The sequence below is a fragment of the Phascolarctos cinereus genome, unplaced genomic scaffold (genome assembly GCF_003287225.1).
Source record: "Phascolarctos cinereus isolate Bilbo 61053 unplaced genomic scaffold, phaCin_HiC Scaffold_726;HRSCAF=1367, whole genome shotgun sequence".
NCBI classification, from domain to species: domain Eukaryota; kingdom Metazoa; phylum Chordata; class Mammalia; order Diprotodontia; family Phascolarctidae; genus Phascolarctos; species Phascolarctos cinereus.
Window position 1 is genome coordinate 54143670 of NW_027556098.1, and position 25147 is coordinate 54168816.

At 34.6% G+C, this 25147-nt stretch overlaps 1 protein-coding gene across 2 annotated transcripts in view; it reads left to right on the forward strand.

Moving 5' to 3' along the window:
* PAXBP1 (PAX3 and PAX7 binding protein 1) overlaps positions 1-25122 on the forward strand; it is a 37523-nt gene extending 12401 nt beyond the window's left edge. The window contains exons 6-18 of one of the 2 annotated variants that reach the window (XM_020995865.2): positions 4233-4450; positions 4967-5156; positions 9284-9425; positions 12553-12652; positions 12743-12858; positions 16127-16326; positions 17244-17388; positions 18639-18760; positions 19029-19105; positions 19491-19557; positions 20779-20925; positions 22044-22198; positions 23417-25122. In XM_020995865.2, coding sequence (XP_020851524.1) covers positions 4233-4450; positions 4967-5156; positions 9284-9425; positions 12553-12652; positions 12743-12858; positions 16127-16326; positions 17244-17388; positions 18639-18760; positions 19029-19105; positions 19491-19557; positions 20779-20925; positions 22044-22198; positions 23417-23534 — 1797 coding nt within the window. In that variant the 3' untranslated portion in view covers positions 23535-25122. The remainder of the gene's footprint in view (positions 1-4232; positions 4451-4966; positions 5157-9283; positions 9426-12552; positions 12653-12742; positions 12859-16126; positions 16327-17243; positions 17389-18638; positions 18761-19028; positions 19106-19490; positions 19558-20778; positions 20926-22043; positions 22199-23416) is intronic. The other variant, XM_020995866.2, reaches the window with a different exon arrangement.
* The last annotated feature ends 25 nt before the right edge of the window (positions 25123-25147 follow it).

The window sequence follows — 25147 nt, forward strand, 5'->3', positions numbered from 1 at the left end:
ACACTTAGTCCTAAAAACCTAGATTTCAGGTTCTTCCTGAAGAGGAGGGAGCTGGATGCTCTGAGGAGAAAGCAGATATCTGTCCTCAAAAGAGTGAAAGAGCCACAGAAGCCATCAGGTGAGGTCATCTAGTAAGGGTCAGAGGAAGAATTGAAGAGTAGAGGTGGTGATGGTTAGAGAGTCCTTGTTCAGGAGAACTGATAACAATCAGATCTCTTGTCTTTCTGGGGCATTTATCTAAGACATAATAGAACCTCATCAAAACAGATCATTCCTACACACTTTTAGTGATTCACATGGGTACAAATTATATTGCCAGAAGGAAACTAAAAAGAATTATGAGTTTATGAAATCATGGGCAAGGGGCCAAGGTTGTATTTTCCACTGAAGGCAAGGGATACAGAAGTGAGAAATTGATTTTAAAAATGAATAACTGGCTAAAACAGTGGTGTCTGAGAATGAACTTTGGATTTCTGGACTACAGCTTAAAATGCTGGGATGGAATATACCTAACAAAGACTGGTAAGAATGTATTTGCTGGCTGTCTTGCAGATCTAATCAAAAGGACTTTAAAAAGCAGAGATGAGGGAGAAAACTGCCTATGTATATCTACCAAGCTAGACACCATAGAAAGTAGCTACAACGAAGGCAGAAGAATAGTGGTCGGGACACCCAGAAGTTCACAGGAGACAAAATTCTAGGAAAGGAGCCAGTACTAAAATTTCACAGCTTGAAATGGCTATTCAGATGTCCACAGAGTAGGCAGCAAGCAAGAGGAACAAAAGGTGAATTTGACCTCATAGGGTATTCCTGAGACTTGGTGAGATGAAACCCATTACTGTAATGTTCAACTGGAGGGATATACTTTATTCAAAAAAACAAAGCTAGGTAACAGGGGGAAGAGAGGAGGAGGGTCAGCATCATGTGTTAAGATGTTGTATTTATGAGGAAATCAGAACCACAGGGAGGAAGCGTGGTGGAGAATTGACAATAAAACCTAAGAATCATAGATCTAGAACCGGAAGGGACCTCAGAGGCCATCTAGTCCAACCCTCTCATTTGACAGATGAAGAACTGAGACCCAGGGAGGTTAAGTGACTGGCCCAGGGTCATACAGTAAATATCAGAGGTAGAATTTGAATCCAGGTTCTCTGACTCCAGTGCCAGAACTTTCCATCGTACCATGCTGTCTGGGTGAAGATAATGGAGAGAAAAACAAAAGTAATGTCACAGAATATAGTACAGACCACTTGGGCAGAAAGGGGAAATGGATTTGGAGATAGGGACCCAAATCACAAGCCGGGCACAATGTCTTGATATAGGAATGAGAGGAGGCTTCATCCATTCAGACATCACCTGAGGGCTGACAAAAGCAGAGCAGCTAATATTTTCTCAACTTGATAAGTTCCCAGAAGGGAAATTCTAGATTGTATCTGTTTCCCACAGGTAGAGGTTGTTGAGATGGAAATGATGGGAACCCTGGGGAGGCCAGTTTGTGCTGGTAAAGGAGGGGAGAAAACCAGGGAGAGTATGGCATGTTCCCTGGAATATGAGAAAGGAGATTTCAAAGGGAAAATAGGATCCTGTGGACTAAACAAAGGTATCAATCCACAAGCAATAGGAATCCTATCCAAGGAAGAAATTTTGAAGACCTAAAGGGAAATAATCTCAGTAAGGAGGAAAAACGGGCCAAGTCTGAAGATAGTGATGTTGATGCACAGGGAACTCACTAAGCAGCTTAGATTTCACAAGATCAATACAGAAGATGGAAGCATGAGAAAGTGACTCTGGCACAGCCCTATGAAAGCAGTGCCAGCAGGGCCATTGTCCAGAAAAGCAGAGGGCAGCAAAAAGGGTTTCCCTAGCCATGTTGGGAGAAAAAAAGAGGATCCAAAAGGGAATAGGGCCTTTGGGGTGAACTGGATGATGGTAACTGACACCAGAGAAGGTGAAACTATTCGTTCTCATTTTATATGTTTTCTCTGTAAAGGAGAAACACTGGAAATAACAGTAAAAATGAGGAACAGGAATATGCTACTCAGGTAAAGGAGATAGAGAGTATCTGGCTGTCTTTGAATTCAGGTCACTTAGCACAGAAACCACATCCTTATATGTGGAGGAAATGGCAGGTGTGATAGCTGAAAAGTTACTGTGAGGTTAGAGAAAAGCAAGTGATTTTTATAAAAGGACAGAAAACAGTTTACAAATTATAGGCCAGTCGGTTTGATTTTGATACTTGAAAACATTTTAGAATGAATAATTAAAGAAATGATCAGTGAACATCTAACGAAGAAAGCTGTGATGAAAAAGAGCCAGCATGGCCAGCTTCATCAAGGATAGGCCTTTCCCCTACCCCTCCTTTTTCTTTTTAACTTTATTGTTAAACTAGTAGATTAGAAAATGTAGTTAAGTTTACTTAGATTTTAGGAAAGCATTTTATAAAATCTCATTCTTAGGGGGAAAAAATCGTAAGGATATAGACTAGGTGAGGTAATAAAGTTAGATGGATTCAGAAGAAGTGGAATATTTGGACTCTAGAGTGATCATTAATAATTCATTGTCAACTTGGCAGAGCATCACAAGGATCTGTGTTTGACCCTGTGCTGTTTAGCATTTCTCCTTGACTTGGATACTAACATAGGAGGCATACTCATTAGATATACAGCTGGGAGGGATAGATAACACTGGATTACATTTAGGATCTCAAAAGACAAGAGCATATAATAAGACTAAACTCAGTAGGGTTCGAAAAATCAACTTCAATTTCTGGAATGGGGAAGTATAGTTGAATGGTAGTTTGTCAGAAAACAATCGGAGGGTATTGGTAGACTGTAAGCTCTACAGTCAGCAGTGTGATGTCAAAAAAGATATTGCAGTTTTGGAATGCTTGAAGAGAGGAACACCTTCCAGGAATAAGGAGGTGGCAGCTAGCGCCTCTGCCTCTGGACATAACACATGGAATGTAGTGTTTTTGTTTTTACATCGTTGCATAGTGGTTCAAGAATGATACCAATAAACTGGAAAGAGTCCAGAGGAGGGCTCCCAGGATAATGAAGCACTTGAGTTCATGTGATATGAGGATAAATGAAGGAACTGAATGTAGATGAAGGCCTGTAGAAGAGACTCAGGAAGAATATGATTGCTGTCATTAGGGTTTTTAAGGTGTTTTGTTTGGTCCCAGAAGGCAAACTCAAGAACAGTGGGTAAATGTTACAAAGAGGCAAATTTATATTTGCTGTCAGAAAAAACTTGCAACAATTAGAGCTGTCCAAAAGTGGTATGGCCTGCCTCAAGAGGTTATGGATTTCCCTCATTGGAGATCTTCAAGCAAGGTCTGGATAACCATTTGTCATGTATGTTAATAGTAGGGATGAGATCCCTTTTGGCTGTGGGTTAGCTAAATGGCTGCTGGGAAACCTACAATTCTGTGATAAATAGCTGGCGTTTATATGTGACTTTAAGGTTTGCAGAGTGGATACTCATAGCAACTCTGTAAGGTAGGTTAGCCACAGATACTATCATTGGATACAAGTATCCTGATTTTACACGTGAGGAAACTGATGCTCAGAAGTTGAGTGACTCGCCCATGATCACCCAACTGTAAAGACTTTAAATCCAGATCTTTCCTGAATCCAGTCCAGTGCCTTTTCCTCTACCCGATGCTGCTTCCCACTGAGGAGAGCAGAATAAATACATTGAAATATTTTTTATAAACCATACTGACAAAAATTATCTTAGTCTCGAGTAAATCTTTTTTCATGATTCCAGAATTTTACAAGTCCTTAATTGGTATGCTGTGCTGAGAAGAAACTAGTGAAAAGAGCACAGCAATCACAGTGAGGAGACCTGAGTTCCTGTCATGATTCTGTCACTAACCAGTTGTGTGACCTTGAGCAAATAATTTCACTTCTCTGAGCCTCAGTTTCCTTATGAAAACATGGAGTTGGACTAGATAATTTCTGAGATCTTTTTCACCTTTAGCATATCATTGTTAGGTATCAGTTAAAGGTCTTACAATGGAAAAAAAAAATCTGTAGGTGCCTTCTCCTATTCCCTGATGGTTTTTGTTTGTTTTTTGGAGAAATGTGCAATACAAAATTTTAACTAAATTAAAATTTTAGTAAATACAAAGTAAAAATTGGGGGCATTTTTTATTGGAATTGTATTTTACTCTCTAATATATTGACAATTATGTTGTTAGTATTTCATGTGTCACATGCCTTCTTTTATAGGTTCAAGCGAGTCAGCCTGCTGAAGTGAATATGTACTACCAGAATACTTATCAGACAATGCCTTATGGTTCATCGTATGGCATTCCTTACAGTTATACAGCCTATGGATCATCAGAAGCCAAATCACAAAAAACAGATAATACAGTCCCTTTCAAAACTCCCAGTAATGAGATGACTCCTGTTACTATTGATTTGGTAAAGAAACAGCTTAAAGACAGGTAGGGCAGATCAGCTTCTTAAAGACCTGTCTTCTAGCTTTCTGTTCCCTCAGGCAACATTTAGTCTGGGGTAGCAGATGCAGAATATCATCGATGAAGAGCCACTGGCCCATCTTCAAAAACTAAATGGAAGATGACATCATACTCTGTTCTGCTACCTCCTTGGATTACTTCTGTGGAAGCCTGGAAAAATTATAGAAATGTCACCATATGATCTTGTTGAAGACAGATCTGATTTTCTACCTTCTGGACGCTGAAAAAGTGTAGTCAAGATTCGGGGGGAAAAGCAAAACAAAGAATGAGAATTCAGTTAGCTTGCCAAATAACTTTGAAAAGTCCCTAGACTGCTGTATTTGAAAAGAAAAAAAAAGCAGTGCAGATGAAAAGTGCATTTAAAATTTTTTCATACTCTAACATTGGAACTAACTACATTATAATGTAATATTGCAAGTGTCCTGACAACGTAAGGTTTTGGATATAAATTTGCTATATTTATCTTTTTTTTTTATTCCTAAGGTTAGACTCCTTGAAAGAATTGCACAAAGCAAATCGACAGCAACATGAGAAACATCTGCAAAGCCGAGTGGACTCTACCAGGGCTATTGAAAGATTGGAAGGGTCTTCTGGGGGTATTGGTGAACGGTATAAATTTTTGCAAGAAATGCGAGGGTATGTCCAAGACTTGCTTGAGTGTTTCAGTGAAAAGGTAAGAATGCAAAAATATTAATCTCTTTCAATAAATTGAAAGTAGGGAAACCTAGGTTTTATTTAGCACCTTTCTGCATTTAAAAAAATTGTTAGTTGAATTTGGTTTTAGAAATGATGAAAAGATAATACTGTTTTATTTTCATGATTATGTTAATAGTTTTAATAGTAGTACCTTTGATGAGTGCCTTAGAATTTGAAGCACTTTTAGACAGAAGATTTTGATTTAATCATGGAGTAGCATACTGGTTGGCTTGTCCTGAAGCATTAGAAGTCAGGTACTGCTGTGATGAGATTTTTTTCTAAGACCAGATTTAAGCTTTGTTGTAATTCTATACATAATTCCAAATACATACAAAATGACTTAATGATGTTTGTATTTCCTAGTATAGATTTGGTTATTTTTGTTTCCAGTAGTATTCCGCTTTAAATTATAGCATCATCCATTTCAAGAAGCATTCATTTTGAACTACCATTCTTTTTAAGTTGTCATTTTATTCTAAATGTTTGCTTTTAGAAAAACAGTGTATTGGGCACAATTTTAGCATTTCATTTTGTCACTCATTGATTACATTTCTAATAATTTCCTTAGAATCTCCTTTCTTTACAGTTGTCTTTTTATGTGATTTTTCTTCCAAGTTAGAAGTTATGATATAGCTAATTATTTTTTTCTCTGAGATTATAATGGAATTTGCAAAACATTTTGCTTCATACATTAGTTGATAAACACCACACAATATTTTATGGACCTTTCATTCTTAGCTGTAAAAATGATGGTCCTCTTCTTGTCCCCATCCCCTCCTTTATCCCTTTTCCCCCTTGGAATGAGTTCCTGGCAGAAAATTATATAAAATATCCTTCTTTATAAAGAGATTGAAAGAAAGCTTTTCCCTTTGTCATTGTCTGTGTGGGTCAGTGTATAATCTGCTATATTTTGAAAATGTGATTTGGCAAAACATCAACACTTAAGTATTTGATTTCTCTGCTATTTAGATATTATTGTAATATCTAAAACTGAGGATTAGTAACAAATAGTTTTCAGACTGAGTTTGGCTTCCTTAATGAGCCCAGGTGGCCTGCGATTAGACCTAGCCTATGACTTAGAGCAGCAGTAATGATGTTCTGATTCAGTCTTAAGGCTTTGTTATGTGCCTGGCCTTGCAACTGAATTTCTAGATCAGATGTCATGCTTAGTATCTAGGACGTTATGCCATGGTATGGCATTCCACTGAGTAGGGGCAATACATAAAGGAATTGTGGAGACATAAACTTGATCATGTACTTATCAAGGCTGGAGCTTGGACATAAGCATCAGAAAGCAGAGTGATGCTTTTCCTACCAACAGAGCAGATCTAAACTGGAAATCGTTGTGGGGACCAGCCTTCTGTGACCTAAAGTTTACTGGTTCTTACTTACCTTTCTTTAGTTATTTTTTTACTTTTTTTACTTTTCTTTACTTATTTTTCATGAAAAATAAATTTTGGGTTTGGCTCTTATTATTGAATATTTACACATTAAGATAAAGCCCTGTTATTTGGGAACATGGGCACCTAAAAGAAAATTAACTTTAAGACAGCTAAGCTTAGATTTTGTGATATGCTTATTAGTAGACATCTCTTCAGTGGATGACAACATTTTAAGTTATATGAACAAGTAGTATTCATTAGCATTAAGGGCATGTGTTTTTTTTTCCAATACTTACATAAACTTAATAAATGTGAGTTGAATCAAACTCGATAATTAAGAAAAAGACATGTAGTTTTGTAAACTACTACATAATAATTTTTCAAATGAATCTTAATTTCTGTGAGTTTCAGGCTTCTTTTAGCTCTTGTCCCCACTTATTCCCTTTCATTTATTTGTACTGAGTGCTCAATGAATTGTGCCAGTTACAGAAAAATTGCAGAGTCTGTTACTGTGTTTTGTAGAAATTATTCTTTGTACTTCATATTGTGCTTACCATAGGCCACATGTTAGATAAATGGAATTTATATTTATCTGGTGCTGTATGTATATATCAGACTAATATAGAATTTGATTTTAATTGATCTCATGTAGGTAGTTTATCTTTTACCAATGAATATTGTTTAGTTTTGAATAATTGCACATATATACAAGTTCATTATTAAAATGCTGCAGAATTAATGTTGTCATGAGTCATCTATCTTGCAACTATTTTTGGAACAGAGTTGGATTATAATCTTGAAGATTCAGATCACTGATGATACTGCAAGGACATTGCTTCAGTGCAAGACTACAAATTTGATCATTCCTCTAAGTTTTCCTCTAAAAGATGAAATGTACAACAGTATAAAGTTCTAATGCTTCCAGATTTTAAACAAAGTCAGAATCTCTAGCCTTTGTCCTAATTTCTAATTCTAATTTCTCAGTGTCTTGTTTTTCCTTCTATGTCTAGCCAACATCTGGCTTCCAGCCTAGTAAAAAGACATGCCACTGAAATAATACTTAGTTGTGGGGTTTTGTTTGTTTTTTGAGGTTTGAAGAGGGGGAAAATTGTCTTGGTGAAAGTTGTTAAATCTAGTTACACTTAAGTTATGAGTTGTATAGATTCTTAATGTTTGGTAGAATTTTCTGTGGATTTTGTTAAAAGGCATCCAAAACTAGGAAAATTACATTATCAGAAACTTAACCAAAAATTTGAAAAATGTATATGTACATTAATTCCATTAGAGAAACTAGTATTATTAGGAGTAAGGAATGAATTTTATGATTTTTTATAAAATACGGTTTGTCTTTAGTCCTGTATCTTGTGAGCTTAAGCATACTTAGTCTTGTCCTTTTTTTCATTGTTGAATATATATAAAATTTTTTCAGGGAGTAGAGTGTTCTTTGTCAAAATGTAACACAAAATTACTGTAATCTCACCTGTAAAAACTGGCTCTTGGTAGATCCCAAGTTGTTGGGTTTAACTCTTAACAAGAGTAAGTCAAGATTTGGGGATATTGTTGCCCCATCATTAGGACTTGTTCAGGAATAAAATGACTACATCATTTTTCACCTTTCAGTGATCATTCGCTTTTTTTTTTCCCCACAAAGGAATCATGCAGATGTGCAAAACTTTGCTTCACTGAGATGTTCTTTGTACCTGCCCTTTTTTGTTTTTGTTTTTTTAATTATCCATTTCCAGTCCATTCCATTCAACAAGCTGCTTTAATGTTTGGGGCCAGTGTTAAAAAACAGAACCCAAAAACTCTATAAGTACTTTCCATTTGTACTATCAAGAAACCATAAGTTCTGGCTTACTTATGTGTAGTGGTTAGCTTTTTGTGGATTCTTCATGACACTTTTATTTGAAATGATAGGATTATGAAGAAATAAGCATCCATGTTTCATTTTATTAGACTGTGTTAATAAGCTTTTTATAAAAGCTTTTGTGCTAAATGAGAACCAGTGACATAATTAACTATAAATGTTTTAATAAACTAAAAGCAGAGTTCATTGATTTCTTAAACTGTTAATTCATGTGAAAACTCACTGTCTTATAATAAAATAAAGGAAATTAATTCTTTGGTGACAAGAGGTGGAACTTCCTGACTATGCTTTTAAGACATTAGTGCCTCATAACAGGAAATCCTGGTTGCTAACAGAGAGGTTAGTGAAACCTATTATAGTAATATTACACTAATTGTTGACAGAATTGCTTAAAAGTTTGATAAATCACTGAGTTATGTAGTGTCTGTAAGTTTTAGGGCAGTATTAGGGTTATCTTAAATTATTAATTCAATTGCCTTTTGGATTAGTGTAAGAAACAGATGATATACATACAGCATAATACTTTTTTTTAGCACTGCCCAGTGATAATCGTATAGTTGGCTTCTTTGTGTTTTTGAGAATCAGAACTTACTGCTGAGAAATTAATGATGCACTTTTTTAAAAAATTAAGACATTCTAAAAAATCTGGTAGGCAAATTTTATTGGAAAACATTCAAAGGGACTTTTGGAATTGTGAACAGAATTCATGTATAAACTAGAGAAACACAAATTAATTTCTTGTGTTTTTTTAAATTACATTTTTTATTCTGACCATAGTTAGGATATTTTTTCAAAATTCTTGGATTAGTATGGAACCCCCGAATACTTAAGCAGCTAGAATTTGATGTTACGTAGTGTGTTGTATTTTTGCAGGTGCCCCTGATTAACGAACTTGAATCAGCAATGCATCAGCTGTACAAACAGCGAGCTTCCCGCCTTGTCCAAAGACGACAAGATGATATTAAAGATGAATCTTCGGAGTTTTCAAGCCATTCAAGTCAGTCCATCTTGAAGGTTTTTATTATTCATTAAACAACCTTGTTTACTTAGTGCAGCTTAATTGAAAAGTAGATATCTCAGAGTACTTTTTTAAAAACAAGTTTCCTTGCTCTTGTGACAGGTAGATCTAAAAATAACATCATAGAATAAAAATGTGTTTTTTAAATTCTGCATCACACAAGAACTCTGAGATTTTCACTGTTACCTTTTGTTTTGTAATTATTTCTGTCTTCTCTAGTCACATTTTCTCTTTTCTTCTTTAGAGTTCAGTCAGTACCTCATATTCATAATGTTTTAACTTGAAACCATCTTATCTTTTTTTTTCCTACTTTTTTCACTCTACACATAGTAAGACTAACATTATGATAACTTGATCACACAGAGGAAGTTTGAAGACTTCAAGTGCTTGATAGAAAAAAAAAATTTTAAGCCACAATTTTATTTTGTTAAAATTGTTAGTGTGAGCCAAATGTAAAACTTCAGCTTTGTGGGGTTCGGAGTCTTTATTTAAATATGTCTTGGGTAAAGCATTTTTCTCCATGTATTTTTTTTTAACGTCCCTTTCCCTACTGTGCTAACTTTAGCATACTAAAATGCTTTGCAATACTTGAAATTGTAGGGTAGAAAGTAAATGAATTTTAGTCTTTCTGACGTATTTATTCACTTTGTAAAAGTGATTTGAAAATGTAGTGGAGCTATTTGCATGTTCATTTTTTCTACCTTGTCTTACCCGTATAGTGTATCAGCAATACTTTTCCTTTGGTCAAAGAGTAGTTCAATTTAAAGAAAAAAATAAGAATTGTTCATTTGAAAGGAAACATAATTGTTAATCTTTGGTTAGGTAGACTGAGCTGAGACATATATTTCTTATCAGAAAAAAACACACACATGTAGTTGTTAGTTCAGGCCATAAAAATACAGCTTTCTTAATTTTAAACCTTTGAGACCCTTTTCTTTTTGCCCATGCATTCCAATATATTTTTAGATGATCAGAATTTTTGCTGGTGTGAAAATCTAATTTCTGTTGCCATTTCTTTTTCTTTTTTTTTTTTTTGGTCTGTCTTCTCTGGTATCACTAAATATTCATGGTGACTTTCTCTTTCTGAAAGAAGTGTTTGATTAACAAAATAGGCATGACCTGTGAGTTTGGGAGAGGCAAAGAAAAGAAGTGGTGATAGCAGTGGCTTCCAGAGTAAACTAGCCTGGGCTGAGAGCCCCAAATGGCTTTTGAGTTTCCGTTCTGCTGTGTCATTGTTCTGATGTTTTACAGATTTTGACTCTGTGTCCCACCCTAAACATTTCGCTCTGTACTGAGCTAGATTTCTGTAACCTGGGCCTTTTGTTATTCAGTAATTAGTAACTTGTTCATGGGAGAAATTTCCTTCTCAAAATGATTAACATGGATTGTACATTTTAGATTTTCTAAGCAATTTCCATTGCTGCTTACAATTTGCTTGTCAAAATGTATTTACACTACTTAAGTGTTGCTTGTAGTATATGTGGCATAGTATATGATAATTAGACTGAAAGTTTAAAAAAATTGAAATTAAAAAATGAGTCAAGAAGTGAACATTATCAGAAGATTTAAGGAAAAACAACGTGGGAAATTGTGAAAATGTCTCTAATACTTCCCAGGGCAGTGTTAACATCCATTAAAAAGATTTTGAAAACTTATCATATAGATTACCTACATAAATTAATACTTTTATATAATCTTTGCTACTTCGAAACAAACTGAGGGATAGGAATAGAGACAAAAGGATCTCTTGACTCAGATGTTTTCCTAGATAGTTTCCCTCAAACTAAGTATTTTTGTAAAGCCTATAAATGATGATGCTTAAAATATTATAGTACTATCCATACCTTAAATCATTTGTTTATTGAAGTTTGTTTTTAAGAAATATGATTGTTTGGGTGCCAGGGAGTTTCTTTATTGAAATAGCCTGTAGATTTGGGAAATTTACAGAGCTAGTCGAGCCACAGTTGGGGGCATTCATGATTAAACAATTCCTCATTATTTATCCTAGTGACTAGGAATAGGGACTGGATCTATTTTTGCATCAATATAGGAAACTCCCTTTACCAATGCAGTTTGGCACCTTCTCTGCAACTTGTAGTATTAGAAGATTTCCTAAAGAATGGGGAGATTAACCAGCTTGCCCCAGGAACTCACCAGAGACAAGCTCTGACAGAGATATTCTAAAAAACCCTGCAGATCTATCTTAGGACTTAAAAAAAAATTTTTTTAAACTTCTACCTTCTTCAGTAATAGAACATTTTGAGGGTGAGCCATTTCTTTTTTTTGTTTTGTTTTGTTTTGTTTTCCTGCTGTTGAATGTCTTGGTTTTGGACAAGCCCAGAAAAGGAGAGGTGGGAAGGGGGAATCTCCACAGGCTTTAATTGGTACCTTTTTATTCATGTGTTTTTACTTCTTTCCCCCCCAATATCTCCTCATTTATCTCCCTCCCACTGCTGTGTCATTTCCTTTCAAAGACTCATAGTTTAGGAATTTGGAAATAGGAGTGAGAAAAGTATAAAAGGAAGACTATTTTGGGATGGTGAAGTTGGACTTACTCAGATTCTGAACTTCAGGGTTGAGTATTGCTTCTCTTCTTCATGGTTCCAAAAGACAGTTGTAATTAGGAAATCTAATATTGTTAGTATAGGCCAAAATCTAAATAGTGCTTAGACCACAAAGCTGTTTTCCTCCTGTGTTCTTCCCTGTCTTTCTTTACTGTTTTTCATCTTGTGAAGCACACAACATTTGAAATCTTCTTGCTTAAGGAAAACATGTTTTCTTTGTTCAGTTAGGCAATTTGGATTTTTTTAATTTTTTGTGTGTTCATAATAGCATGCACCATTTTCAATACTTACGACCTGAAAAAAGATGAAAAGTATTGTATGTACCATCGTTGCTGCTGCTTCTAAAAGGGAATTCAGTTGTTCTACTGCTTCCTCTACCCCTTTTCTCAGGAACACAGAGAAATATTCAGGTTTATTAATGGTAACCAATCACACTGTGTTGAGCTTAGCAAGCAGTCTGTCATACTAGTTTGTTCTATGCAAACTCTTTCCCCAGTATTGTTGATAGGAGGCTTTTAATTTGAGTCATTGATGTCTTGCAGATAAAGCTCTTATGGCACCAAATCTTGATTCTTTTGGACGAGACCGAGCCCTGTATCAAGAGCATGCAAAGCGTCGGATTGCAGAACGAGAGGCCAGAAGGTAATGTTTCCCATCCTTGCTATCACTTTATATTAGAAGGAGGTATTTGTTTTATCTGTTTTAGGAGAACTCGATATTGTTTATATTTAGGACTCGTCGCAGACAAGCCAGGGAGCAAACCGGCAAAATGGCAGATCACCTCGAAGGTCTTTCCAGTGATGATGAAGAAACATCAACAGATATTACTAATTTCAGTCTGGAAAGAGGTTAGATATTTGTGTATTTAAATGTGAAGTTGGGAAAATTTCTCCTTTGGTAGAGTGGATAGAGAATTGGCCTCAAAGCCAAGAAATTTCCATTGCTGCTTATAATTTGCTATTCAAATCTAACTTCTGCCTCATCCTGACTAGGTGACCCTGTGCAGGACTTTACCTCACAGGACTCTAGATATCTCTGTAAGACTGAAAGTTTCACAGAAGATGCTGACCTGCACTGGTAGAGGGAGTTTCTTCAGCTGGGAGTTCCTTATGCCAGTGAAACCACAGGTCTAATCCCTACCCCTTTCTCTGCTGTTTAGTCTTTTGTTTCTTATCACTGTGGAAGTAGAAACATAGAAACTGATTTGTTTGTTAAGTAGTGGCTTTTTGTTTTTCTTTTTAAATTAAATACTAAGCTAACAGTTATTGAGGAGTTGGGGGAGAGATCATACTTTGTTTATGAAGGGCAATGCTAAATTGTAAGTGATGCCATTAAAAATGGCCTGTACCAAATCAGAAGAGCCCTAAGACTAGTTCAGATTAGATTAGTCCTGCAAAAAAGTTCCTACTTAGGAAAATATTTTATGATTTAGTGAAACAAGAATAATCAATGCTGAATGCATAAATTGTGTTCATATAATGGAAGATGTTCTCCATAGGGATTCTTAAAGAAGATATTCTGTTTTCCACTAAAATATTTGCTCCAACTACACTTAGGTTTTTTTTTTTTGTTGTGGACTTTAATGGGCTACAGGGTATCCATAAGGTGCTTCCTAAAGTACAGGTAGCTGGCCAAAAATCATTCAGGATGCTTTTTTTCCCTTTCTCTTCTCTGATTCCCCCTTCCCCTATATCTCCAGTGAAAACTTCAGGATACAAGGACAAAGCTAGGAATCTCCCAAAACCAGCACTGTAAATTAATGTGAATAGTGTCTCTCCTATCCTATATTGACTCTACATTTACATCCCTCCTACCCTGACTACTTTCCTGGCATATGCTTATTAATCATGGGGATTCCTATAGCTTATAAGGAATTTGCAGTTGTCCAAAACCCCTGAAAATACAGGTTATGGGTAGGTAATATAATATCCTGTCAGACTTGCCAGCCATCATATAGATAACTAACACCTAAGGTTTTCCATAATTTCTTTATTGCTGAAACCCTGGGATCTTAACCCCACTGATTTTGTTTGGGTAGCCAGGAAGACATTGAGTAAATAAGGTGCCACTGCCAAAGTAACATAAAGGAATACAATGTTTCTTTCCACTGCTTATCATAAAACCCAATGCTATGTACCTCTGATTTTGACATCTGAAGGAAAGACATGATGTGCCACATAGTGACCTCTTTTCATGTAACCTTTTTTCCACACGAAAAAAAAAATCAATATTGGTTGGTCGTAAAATTCCTGAAGAATATGTGACTATTCTTATCATGCATATAATTCAGTTACTAACTGAGCAATTTAATCTTTTTGGGAGGTAGCCATTTTATTTATATATATACACACATGCATTCATATATCTTTGTGTAATTAGCCATGCTTTTTAAAAATTTTCTTTGAAATACTGAGTTTTTAAAAATATAATGACAATTAGTGAACATAGTTTAGCAGAGAATTCTGAGCCATTCTGAGTATCATGTTTTTCTGTTGATTGCTGTAATGGAATCATATCACCAAGTACACTATCCCTTGGTCATTTCTTGTTGCTCATCCTTCTTGGCCTTTCTTCAGCATTTGACACTTATAGGACCTCTTCCTCTCCTGGATACTTGCTCTTCCCTGGATTTTCATGACACTTTCCTAGTTCTTTTTTCTTTAAAATAAAGCAGCTGGAACTGATATACTGTTACCTTTAGATCTGTGAATCCAGGTCCTTTTACCTGTCCAACCATTCCTCAGCCTTCTTTGTAGGATCGTGTCAGGGCTCTGTTCTAGGCCCTCTTCTTTTCTCTCTTCATATTCTTCTTTCTTAGTAACCTTATCAGCTCGAATCATCTTTGTGCAAATGACTCCCAAATCTACGTATTTCTGTCTCATATTTCTCCTGAGCTCCAGTTTTGCATTTCCAAATGCCTGCTGAGCATTTTCACTCTTACAGACATCTCTTGTGTCTCTTACAGACATCTCAAACTCAGCAAGTCCAGCATAAAACTCTTCTTTCCCCCTAAACACACCTCTTTTCTTAATTTCTCTATTTCTATCAAGAACCACCACTATTTTTTACAGTCCCCAATGTTAGAACCTAGTTACCCTCAGCTTTTTCTTTGTCACCCCCACCCCATTCAGTCAATTGCTACATATCTTTTTTTTAAGTCATTGAAAGAATAGTTTTAGACTTAATATCCCTACTGCCTCAGTCTCTGTTCATTTTTTTTCCCTTGTAGTCTGGCTTCCAAGCCTGCCGTGATATAGATGTGACACTCTTCAAGGTTGCCATTGGCTTCTTATTTGTTTTCTCAGTATTCATCTTCTTGGATCTCTCTACATTCAACATTGTTGATGCTGCCTCCTCCTTATTTCTACTTCTTTTTGTTTCCTGGTTCTTCTACTTCTTCTACTTCTGGGTTTCCTTTGTTGGTTTATTATTTATTTAGTATTCATCTTCTTTCAAACTTCCCTTGTGTCCCAGTGCTTTTAGTTGGTAGCACTAGTATCTGCTCAGGCACAAAACATGGAGTCATCTTTTCCTTTTCCTTCTCCTTCATCCCCTACCATACCCTCAGGAAAATTAGTCTTTCTGACTCCAGGCCCACTGCTCTATCCATTGTGCCACCTAGCTGCCTGCTTTGCACATAGTAGGTTCTTTTTTAATGTTTTTTCAAATTGATTGTAAGAATAGAAATTATAATGCTTAAAAAATGACAAAGATCGACTGTTAGAATTTGTATGGCACTTAAAAGTTTATAAATCATGTCATATAAAGTATCTCATATGATTTGGCCAGTAGCACTATGAGGCAGGTACTACAGGTATTAGCCCTATTTTATTGATCAGGAAACTGAGGCAGAGATTATATGACTTGCATATGGGTACACAGATATTAAGTGTGAGAGATGAGGTTTTGACTCAAGTTCTTAATGTTGCTAAATCCAAGAGTCTTTTTCTCTGTTAACACACCACCTCTCAGAAATGTTTTTGTTTTATTTGTGGATGAAAAAGACTTATTCTTGATTAATTTTCTTCAGTGTCCCAGTACAGAATGCAAAATATGTTAACTTATTTCTTATACTTAAATACTTAGTAATAATCCTAGTGGTGTTTCCTTTCCTAGATCGTATCTCAAAAGAATCCAGTAAGGTTTTTGAAGATGTCCTTGAGAGCTTCTATTCGATTGATTGTATTAAATCACAGTTTGAAGCATGGCGTTCTAAATATTTCACTTCTTATAAGGATGCTTATATTGGTCTTTGTTTGCCAAAGTTATTCAATCCTCTAATAAGGTTGCAGCTTCTTACTTGGACTCCCTTGGAGGTGAGTAGATGTAAAAATTTTTTTTTGTAATAAAATAGTATATTTGAATAAATTTAATCTTTGACTTACGAGCTCAAAATTTTACCCAGTGTACAATTTAGTTCCTTCTTGGAATGATATGCAGTGCTGCTCTGGGGAGAGGGCTCTAAGGATTACACTTGTGTTAATCTCGTGGCCTCAAATGATAAGCTGTACGGTTTTTCAGTGGTTCACCCATTTATAGCTAAGTTATGAGTAGTTGTCATTGTCTTTCTTCACTTCTATTCCAATATGCCGAAAGTTAGAAACCCAAGTCTTACTGCATCACCTTGAGGGTAAAAATACTTAGAAATACTTTTGAAATTACAGGTAACATAATCTCATTCCTACATTCTTGATTAATAATAAAAACCTGATATTTTGAGGCAACAGTAATAAGTAGATTATGTAACTATCATTTGGAAATTTGTTGAAGTGTCCAATAGATGCCTTTGTATTCTTAGTTACAAAAATTTTGGAAGATATACCTTGATATTTAGTTGCTTCTAATAAAATATTGTGCCTTACATTTCTATAGTGTTTTGTACTCTTCTGGCTATTTGCACATACACTAATTCATTTGATTCTTGGCAAATATACCTACTTATGGGATAGGTAAGACTAGTGTTATTTTCTATTATAATGGAGGAAAACTAAGATGCAGACTAAAATGACTTGTCCAAGACTTAACATTTATTTTAAGTAGTAGAACTAGAGCTAGAATCCAGGTTTTTTTTGTTTTCATTTTTTAAACTATTAATCTACTGCTAAATTTCTGCAATATGTTCAAATGAAGTAAAAGTTGCTTTTTATGTACTGAAATCCTTGTTATATTACTGTACATATGACAGAATGATTTAAATATTTGATTCTAATAACATTCTTAATTCTTATGCAAGGCAAAATGTCGTGACTTTGAGAGTATGCTGTGGTTTGAATCATTGCTATTTTATGGATGTGAAGAGCAAGAGCAAGAAAAGGAAGATGTAGATGTTGCATTACTACCTACCATTGTGGAAAAAGTGATTCTTCCTAAACTAACAGGTATAATTTATTGATATAATGGCTTTTAAAATTTCCTCTATATTTATACGCGTATGTATGTGTGTACATGTGGGGAGGTGGGAACAGTTCTTTAATTTATGAATAAGTGGTATTCATAAATTGTGTTTGTAACTCCTTGAGAAAATCTCATCTGAAACAATATTATAGATGTACTTCGCCACCCTTTAGTCCAGAATATAGAACATTAGTGCCAATTCTACTATGCTTTCCTCTTTGTTTCTCTGAGAAAATGATCCCCAAGTTTTAACTGGAAATTTAGTGTTCTGATGACGAATTGACCTTCCCTCTATCCTACTCTTTATTTTTTATTTAGATCTTAATATTGTTGCTTTATCCCAAATATTAAAAACTGATTTTTTATACTGATCTTCAAAAGAAGACCATGAAAAACAATTAAAACTATTTACAGCCTTTTTCCCCCACTAGTTTGCTTCTTTATATTATGTTGTTGTCAGCAGAACAGGCTTTTCTTGAAAAATTCCATATTGTTAGACAAACCCTGGGTGTTTCTTAAGTGTTAACAAGTATGGCATTTACCCAGCTGGGAAACCTCAATTGTGGTTCACAAAAGGGGTAGAAAACAGCTTTTTGCTAATGTCAACAAGTCAAAATGACTAATAATCTTGTTCTATAGTTAGCTTTTTTCTAATCATTGGAAGGTACTCTGCCCACTCCAAGATAACTCAGGGGACAAGAAATCAAAGTCACTTGTGAACCTTTAAGTAACAGGACCACAAGTAATGTACCAATGAATAGCTGGACTACTATCTGATGACAGTTTTTAAAAACAGGATTTAGTTCAGGGGATGGGGATGTCCTAGTCTTTAGAAAAGAATAAAATAATACACCTCTTCTCTACCTGGTAGTAGCAAAGGGATATATATACTGTGGATTGGATCACTTAAAGTAGGAGGCTAATGATCTTTGGGGATGGGAAGAGTAGGGAATTTTAGGGGCGTTTTCTTTAGAGTAGATTAATGTGATCAGACAGGCCAGGCCAGCAACAAGGAAGAAAAGAGGTGGTTCCTACAGCTGCACCAGCTGGGAAAGTAAGTCCACAGAAGACATTGAGTATAAAGACTATTTGTAAGCAGAGATTCGTGGTTATTAAAACTTACTGGGTAGTTTTGTTTTGTCTTGCTACTTCTTATATGTTTTTGTATTTTAACTAACTGTATATAGTTCACTTTTATCTCTATATCTAATAAGACTTATTATTGCCAAAACAGGAATAGCTGAAAATACATGGGACCCCTTCTCTACAACACAGACATCTAGAATGGTTGGGATTACATTGAAATTGACAAGTGGATATCCTTCAGTGGTAAATGCAGAAAATAAAAACACACAGGTAATATATTTTCATTGCTAGTTGAGAAGCATTATATTTAGATGGCTTTTAATTTTCTGCTTTGAAAGTATCAATGGGTGTATTACAGATTATACTTCTATGAAAGATCCCTTTTATTAAAAGTAGCACTTAGCAATTTTCATCAGTTTAAACTCTTGCAACATAGTTTAGACATTGAGAAATGTGATTTCTTAAAAATTGTCACAATTTAACAAACCCAAAGATTATAATTTTTAAATGGCCATCAACTTTTTTTTAACATTTTCAGCTATATTTAAAGGCACTCTTACTAAGAATGAGAAGAACTTTAGATGATGATGTATTCATGCCCTTGTATCCCAAAAAGTAAGTAAAACTTACTCATTTAATTCCTGCTACTTTGCTGTTTTAATATAGTTCTCGTTTGATTTTACTAATGTATTGAGTTTTAGCAGCCGAAAGAGACTGTGTGAGTGTGGTGGGCAGATTTGTTAACTTATAAATAGGTAATAATATTTAATCGTTAATCTTCCACGAAATATCTGCCAAGTAAGTTAAAGTGTCCTCTTTTATACCTTAAATGTCAAATAACGTTCCTCAAAAGTACAATTAATTGGAAACCATTTGCTGCTTTTTAAACCTTTTTTACCTGTTTTCTTGTGTCATCCATAGTTATTGATGAATGTGTATGTCATCTGGCTTTTAGAATAAAATATTTCAATTAATGTTTTTCTCTCCCTTTTGTATATAGTATCTTGGAAAATAAAAACTCTGGCCCTTATTTGTTTTTCCAGCGACAGTTTTGGTCTTCAGTTAAGGTAAGTGACCATAGCATTTTAGGGATTTGGAATTAATTCATAAATGCTACCGCTCTGAAATAACCTCTAATATAAATAATTACATATTTACATACAGGAAAGCTTCCATCTGAAACAGGCTCATTTGCAATTTTATTATTTAAAACTCAAAAACTTTTCCAAGAGAAACAATGGTAATTAGATTTCTTGCCTAACCCAAAAAAAACTGTATTTATAAACTATAGGGTGACTGAACTAGTTTTTCCCCTTTTTCCTGGGCATAGAAGTACCTCTCAGAAAATTTTTTTTTAAGGCAGTTGGGGTTAAGTGACTTGCCCAGGGTCACACAGCTAGTGTCTGAGATCAGATTTGAACTAAGGAAGATGAACTTTCATAACTTTAGGCCTGGTAACCTATCTACTGTACCACCTAGCAATCAGAGTCAGTAGACACTTGGATTCAAATCTTTCCTCTACTCATTTGTAAAAGGAGAGTAATACTGACAATAGGAATTGTAACTTATGGCTGTTTGTGAAAATCAATTGTAATAAAGTATATATAGCACTTTGTATCCTTTCTTCAGCCTTTGAACCTGAACATTCTCTAATAGCTCCAAGTTTTTTCAGTGTATTTTCATGAGCAGTAACAGCTGTTTCCTTTTGTGTATGTTGGTGGAGAGAATTAGCCATTTGTATATGTTGGCTATCAATTTGTTAAATATTTTAAGTTTAAAAAACTGAGGCCTAGAGAGGTTAAAACTCATATATTTAATTCAGTAAGAATTTGTTCAAAGAAATTATGATTGAGACTTTTCAAAATTAACTACTTTTCATTTTATATTTCTTTGAACAAATTCTTATTGAATTGAATATATGAGTTTGGGGGAGGGGTTTGTTTGTTTTTTGTATTAAACTGTTCCCACAGAAGTTCTCCATTGCTTCAGAGTGACATGTGAGTGGAAACTTGGGTTCCCTACTCAATGGTAGCACAGCTCAGGTTCTGGCAAGACCCACCAAGCTAGAAAGGCTTCAAAAACTGCCTATTGAGTGCCTCTGTACTTTGGGTTAGATCATGTCCCCTAGTGAAATATACTCAGTCATTGTTTTCTTGATGTAGCATAATTCTAAAAAGGTTTTGCCCAACACCAGGAAAAACAAAAACAAAAGGTGTTTTCTACAGTACATGTATATAAGACCTAACATCTTATATTGCCTCAATTCTGCAATTTGCTTTTCTCCTCAGCTGTTAGGAAACTTTCTCCAGTGGTATGGCATTTTTTCAAACAAAACTCTTCAAGAATTATCCATAGATGGTTTGCTAAATAGATACATCCTTATGGCTTTTCAGAATTCAGAATATGGGGATGACAGCATCAAAAAAGCCCAACATGTAAGTTAACTAAGATATTTAGTATTTTATTTTAATTTATTACAAATTTTAAAAAAAATTGTATGAACCTTTTGAGTATTTTATAAATTCCTCTACAACAACTAGTAGAGGGACATAAAAAAGTAGAATTGGAAATTAACTTACCTAGACAACAAGTGCAAATCCTCCTGCAGCATCCTGTGTAGCACATTATTTCTAAATGAATTTGTGTGGTAATTAAGGTACTTTTAAGTACTACCAAGAGGATTAGAAATGTTTAGTTTTATTTTTTGAATATTGATATTTTAAGTAGTAAACAAGCAATTATCAAAAACTTAACTATAATGTGGATGCAAAAATGTTTTTAAAAACCACTTTGTTAAAAACTATTTAAACTAACTAAATTGGTTAAATGATCATAAAATAAATTGGTTATCTTAATATTTTCTTAAATGTATAATTTCATTTGTGTGTTCCAAACTCTTCAAGGGAAAATATTTTAATCCTATTTTCTGATGATTGTGCAATTGACTTTGAAAGATGCTATGGGGCAGCTTTGTCCTTAGATTAGTGGTTTTTCGTTTGTTTGCTTTTTGGGGGTTTTTTGGTGAGGCAGTCAGGGTTAAGTGACTTGCCCAAGGTCACACAGCTAGTAAGTGCAAGTGTCTGAGGTGGGATTTGAACTCAGGTCCTCCAGACTCCAAGGCCTGAACTCTATCCACTGCACCACCTAGCTGCCCCAATTAGTGGTATTTTATTGCTGGGACAGTGTCATCAGTTCTGATTCTCTTCGTGACTTTTAAGAAATATGATTTTTTTCCTTTCAGTTCTACTAATCAACTTGTCCGTTACTTACACACTATAATCATTAAAAATATACCATAATTGTACCTGCATTAAAATTTTCATTGTTAGCTTAGCTGAGGTTTGGGAACTCAATGTATTTGAGTTCCAAACATTAGTATACCTCTAATTTAACTGTGTGACTTTAACTAAATCAATTAGTCTTTTTTTTTCAAGTTTTTTTTTTAAAGCATCATCCCTTTAAAATAAGCATCTTTATCTAGAACTATATAACAGGATTTCTAGTTGGATAATTATTACCTAACCCTGCTCACCACTTTTTTCCTACCATACAGGTAATCAATTGTTTCCCCAAACAGTGGTTCGTAAATCTGAAAGGAGAAAGGACTATATGCCAGCTAGAAAACTTTTGTAGATACCTTGTTCACCTGGCAGATACCATTTATAGAAACAGCATTGGATGCTCTGATGTAGAAAAAAGAAATGCAAGGTAATTATTTTAACAATTAATGAAGTAAAATAGGAATCATTTTATCAAATAGTATTTAATTAGATATTTTAAAGGCAAATGATGCTACTTTTTGGTTTTGAATTATTGTGTGTATACACAAATACACACACACACACACACACACACACACGGCATAGGGAATAATAGATTGGCCTCAAAGTTTGGAAAACCTGAATTCTTGTCCTAGGTATATGACCATGGACAAGCAAATCTCTCAGTGCTCTGATTGCTCAGTTCAGGTAATTTCCACACTGGAAGTTGCCTATACTAGTGAAATCTTAGTACTGAATCTCCTACTCTTCAGAGTGTGTGTGTATGTGTGTGTGTGTGTGTGTGTGTGTTGGTTTTGATTTTATTTCTAATCAATTTGTAATTCTAATAAATTGTGTATATATTACATAATTTATACATAAACATAATATGTATGTGAATTGTGTTTCAGAAATTTATGTCCATTTAGTTCCATCTGTTTTCAAGGTAAATTTTGAGAAGGATGAAGTAAAACATTAAGGCCAGATTTGGTTAGGTACAGTGGTGAAAGGGAAGCTGAGGCTGCCCAGAAGTCATTGGAGGTGGAAAGGGGAGATACTAAGGATCTTTTCTGGTGGGCAGCTTATTTACATTCATGGTCCCAATTTTGGCTAGGCTGGTACTTATATATCAATAATAGCTAACGTTTTTAGAAAACTTGCTATTTGAACACAAATCATATTTGCAGACATAAATTGGATTAAATTCACTAGAAATAACTTCTAGTAATTGTGAACTCTTTTCCCAGAATAAATATGCTTAGTTTTTATTTTTACTTTTTAAAAATTTTTATTTATCCAAGTGAACAGGGATCATCTGTCATGATTTAATGAGAACTATTTACTCAGTAATCATCCCGGGTTTGCAAGGAAAAGAACTTAATCTTGTCTCACTGTGGATTACTGAATGGAAAAAACAAATGATACTGATTATAGTATGTAGTCAAGTTTCATACAGTTTTCATTTGGGGAAAAAGTTCAGACTAGTTCAGACCAATACATATAGAATGTTGTAATCTTTTTACACAAGCTTTTTTCTTATGCAGCAGTATATTAATAGATGAATTTTTAAACTGATTTTGTAATCAAAATGTTTGTCCATAAGTTTACTTATGAAGATTAACTAATCAAATACTGCTTTGTTACTTAAAATGTTTTTCTTTTTTAGGGAAAACATAAAACAGATAGTAAAACTTCTTGCAAGTGTTCGAGCTCTGGATCATGCTATGACCGTTGCAAATGACCACAATATGAAAGAATTAAAGGCTTTAATTGAAGGAAAATAGAACTTTCAAACTGAAAAACCTAATATGAGCTTTAAAAATCCATTCCTGATGTACGATTTTTGTATATATGTAAAGTTTCTTAAAATGTAAAGTATTGATTCTTGTTTTAATAGAGCATTATTATATATAGTACTGCAACCTTAAATACAGGATGAGGAGCCCAGAATGATTACATGTAGGAGTACAAGAGGGTTTTCCTTATTGCCCATCATACCTGTCTTAAACAAACATTTTGTAACCACATTCATATTAGCCATCTATTCGGTTCATTGTCTTCTGGTACACTGGTGTGTGTGGGTGTGTATGGGTGTGTGTTCACACGCATGCATTTATGCATGTGCACTCACAAAGTGTGTGTGTGTGTGTGTGTGGTGTATGCAGGTGTGTCTGTCTGGTGTAAAATATGTGATTATGCATCTGTTTATACCACCTGGGAGTTACTTTCACATTGGAAATTTTTGGCATTTTTCTACTAAGTAAGCCTTTTGATAGCAGAAAATTCTTCAGTAGCAAATTGTCTTAGGAAATTACTGCATTATTGCAAAAAAAAAGGGCTTGACATAAGAGTCATAATTAAATGTTAAAACATCCTTCAGTTCTAGAAACAGATAGGACAATGACAATATTCCCTTGAAACTGAAATGGTTGAACTGTGGAACTTGTTACTGAGTTTAATATGAGATTTTTCTCCCCTAAATTAGCTCTGTGGTCACATGAGTTTAAAGGGGACATTAATGAATAGAATAGTTTACAGTTGGAATATGTAAATTGAACTTTAAAAACAACAGAAAACACACTATTTAACTGTACAATCTGCCTCATTCATGGTTCCATTCTGACCAGCTCAAATATATATATTTAAATATCTGTAGTTTATGGTTCAAGTCAAAATCCCACATATGTGAGAGATATATGCAATAAGTACAGAATACACATTTCTAGTAAGTGGGTATATAAAATTTGTAGATGACTACCCCACTAAGGCAATTTAATATCCCATAGTCTTCTTTAATATTTATACCACATTGTAAATATTCAGAAATTTTGTTTCAAAGTTTACACATATTCTGTGATTTTCAAGGGAAAAAAACCTTTCTTTTTAAAATTAAGGAACATTAGTTTATATTATCAGACATAAAATTAATCTTTAGCCAAATAATAATTTTTAAATTTCCCTTTTAATGTATGTTGCTGGTGGCTACTTTGGCTAGATTTTATGACACTCATTTGGTAAGAATATAATATTTCCAGACAAAACACTGGACAAATGATAGTATCAGAAGGCACAGTGCTGTGCACTTGCTCAGTGAATTCTAACATGAATTCCGAAGGCTTTTTGTAGGAAACATGCCTAGCCCTCCACATACAACTTAATGGGGATTTTTGTACCAATTTGTTGACCTACAAACATTACACAAAGTACTTGTTTACAGCTTGTGGAGTGTAAATGAGTATGTTACCATGTACAGTATGGATGACATGCACACCAATTGGAACCTAAAGAGAATGTTTTTATGATCCCATTGGATTCCCATTTCCCATTATCTGCTTTTAAGAATCCTTTCAATAAATTGTCATTGAGACTTTTCTTTTTGTGCAATCCATGCAGTTAC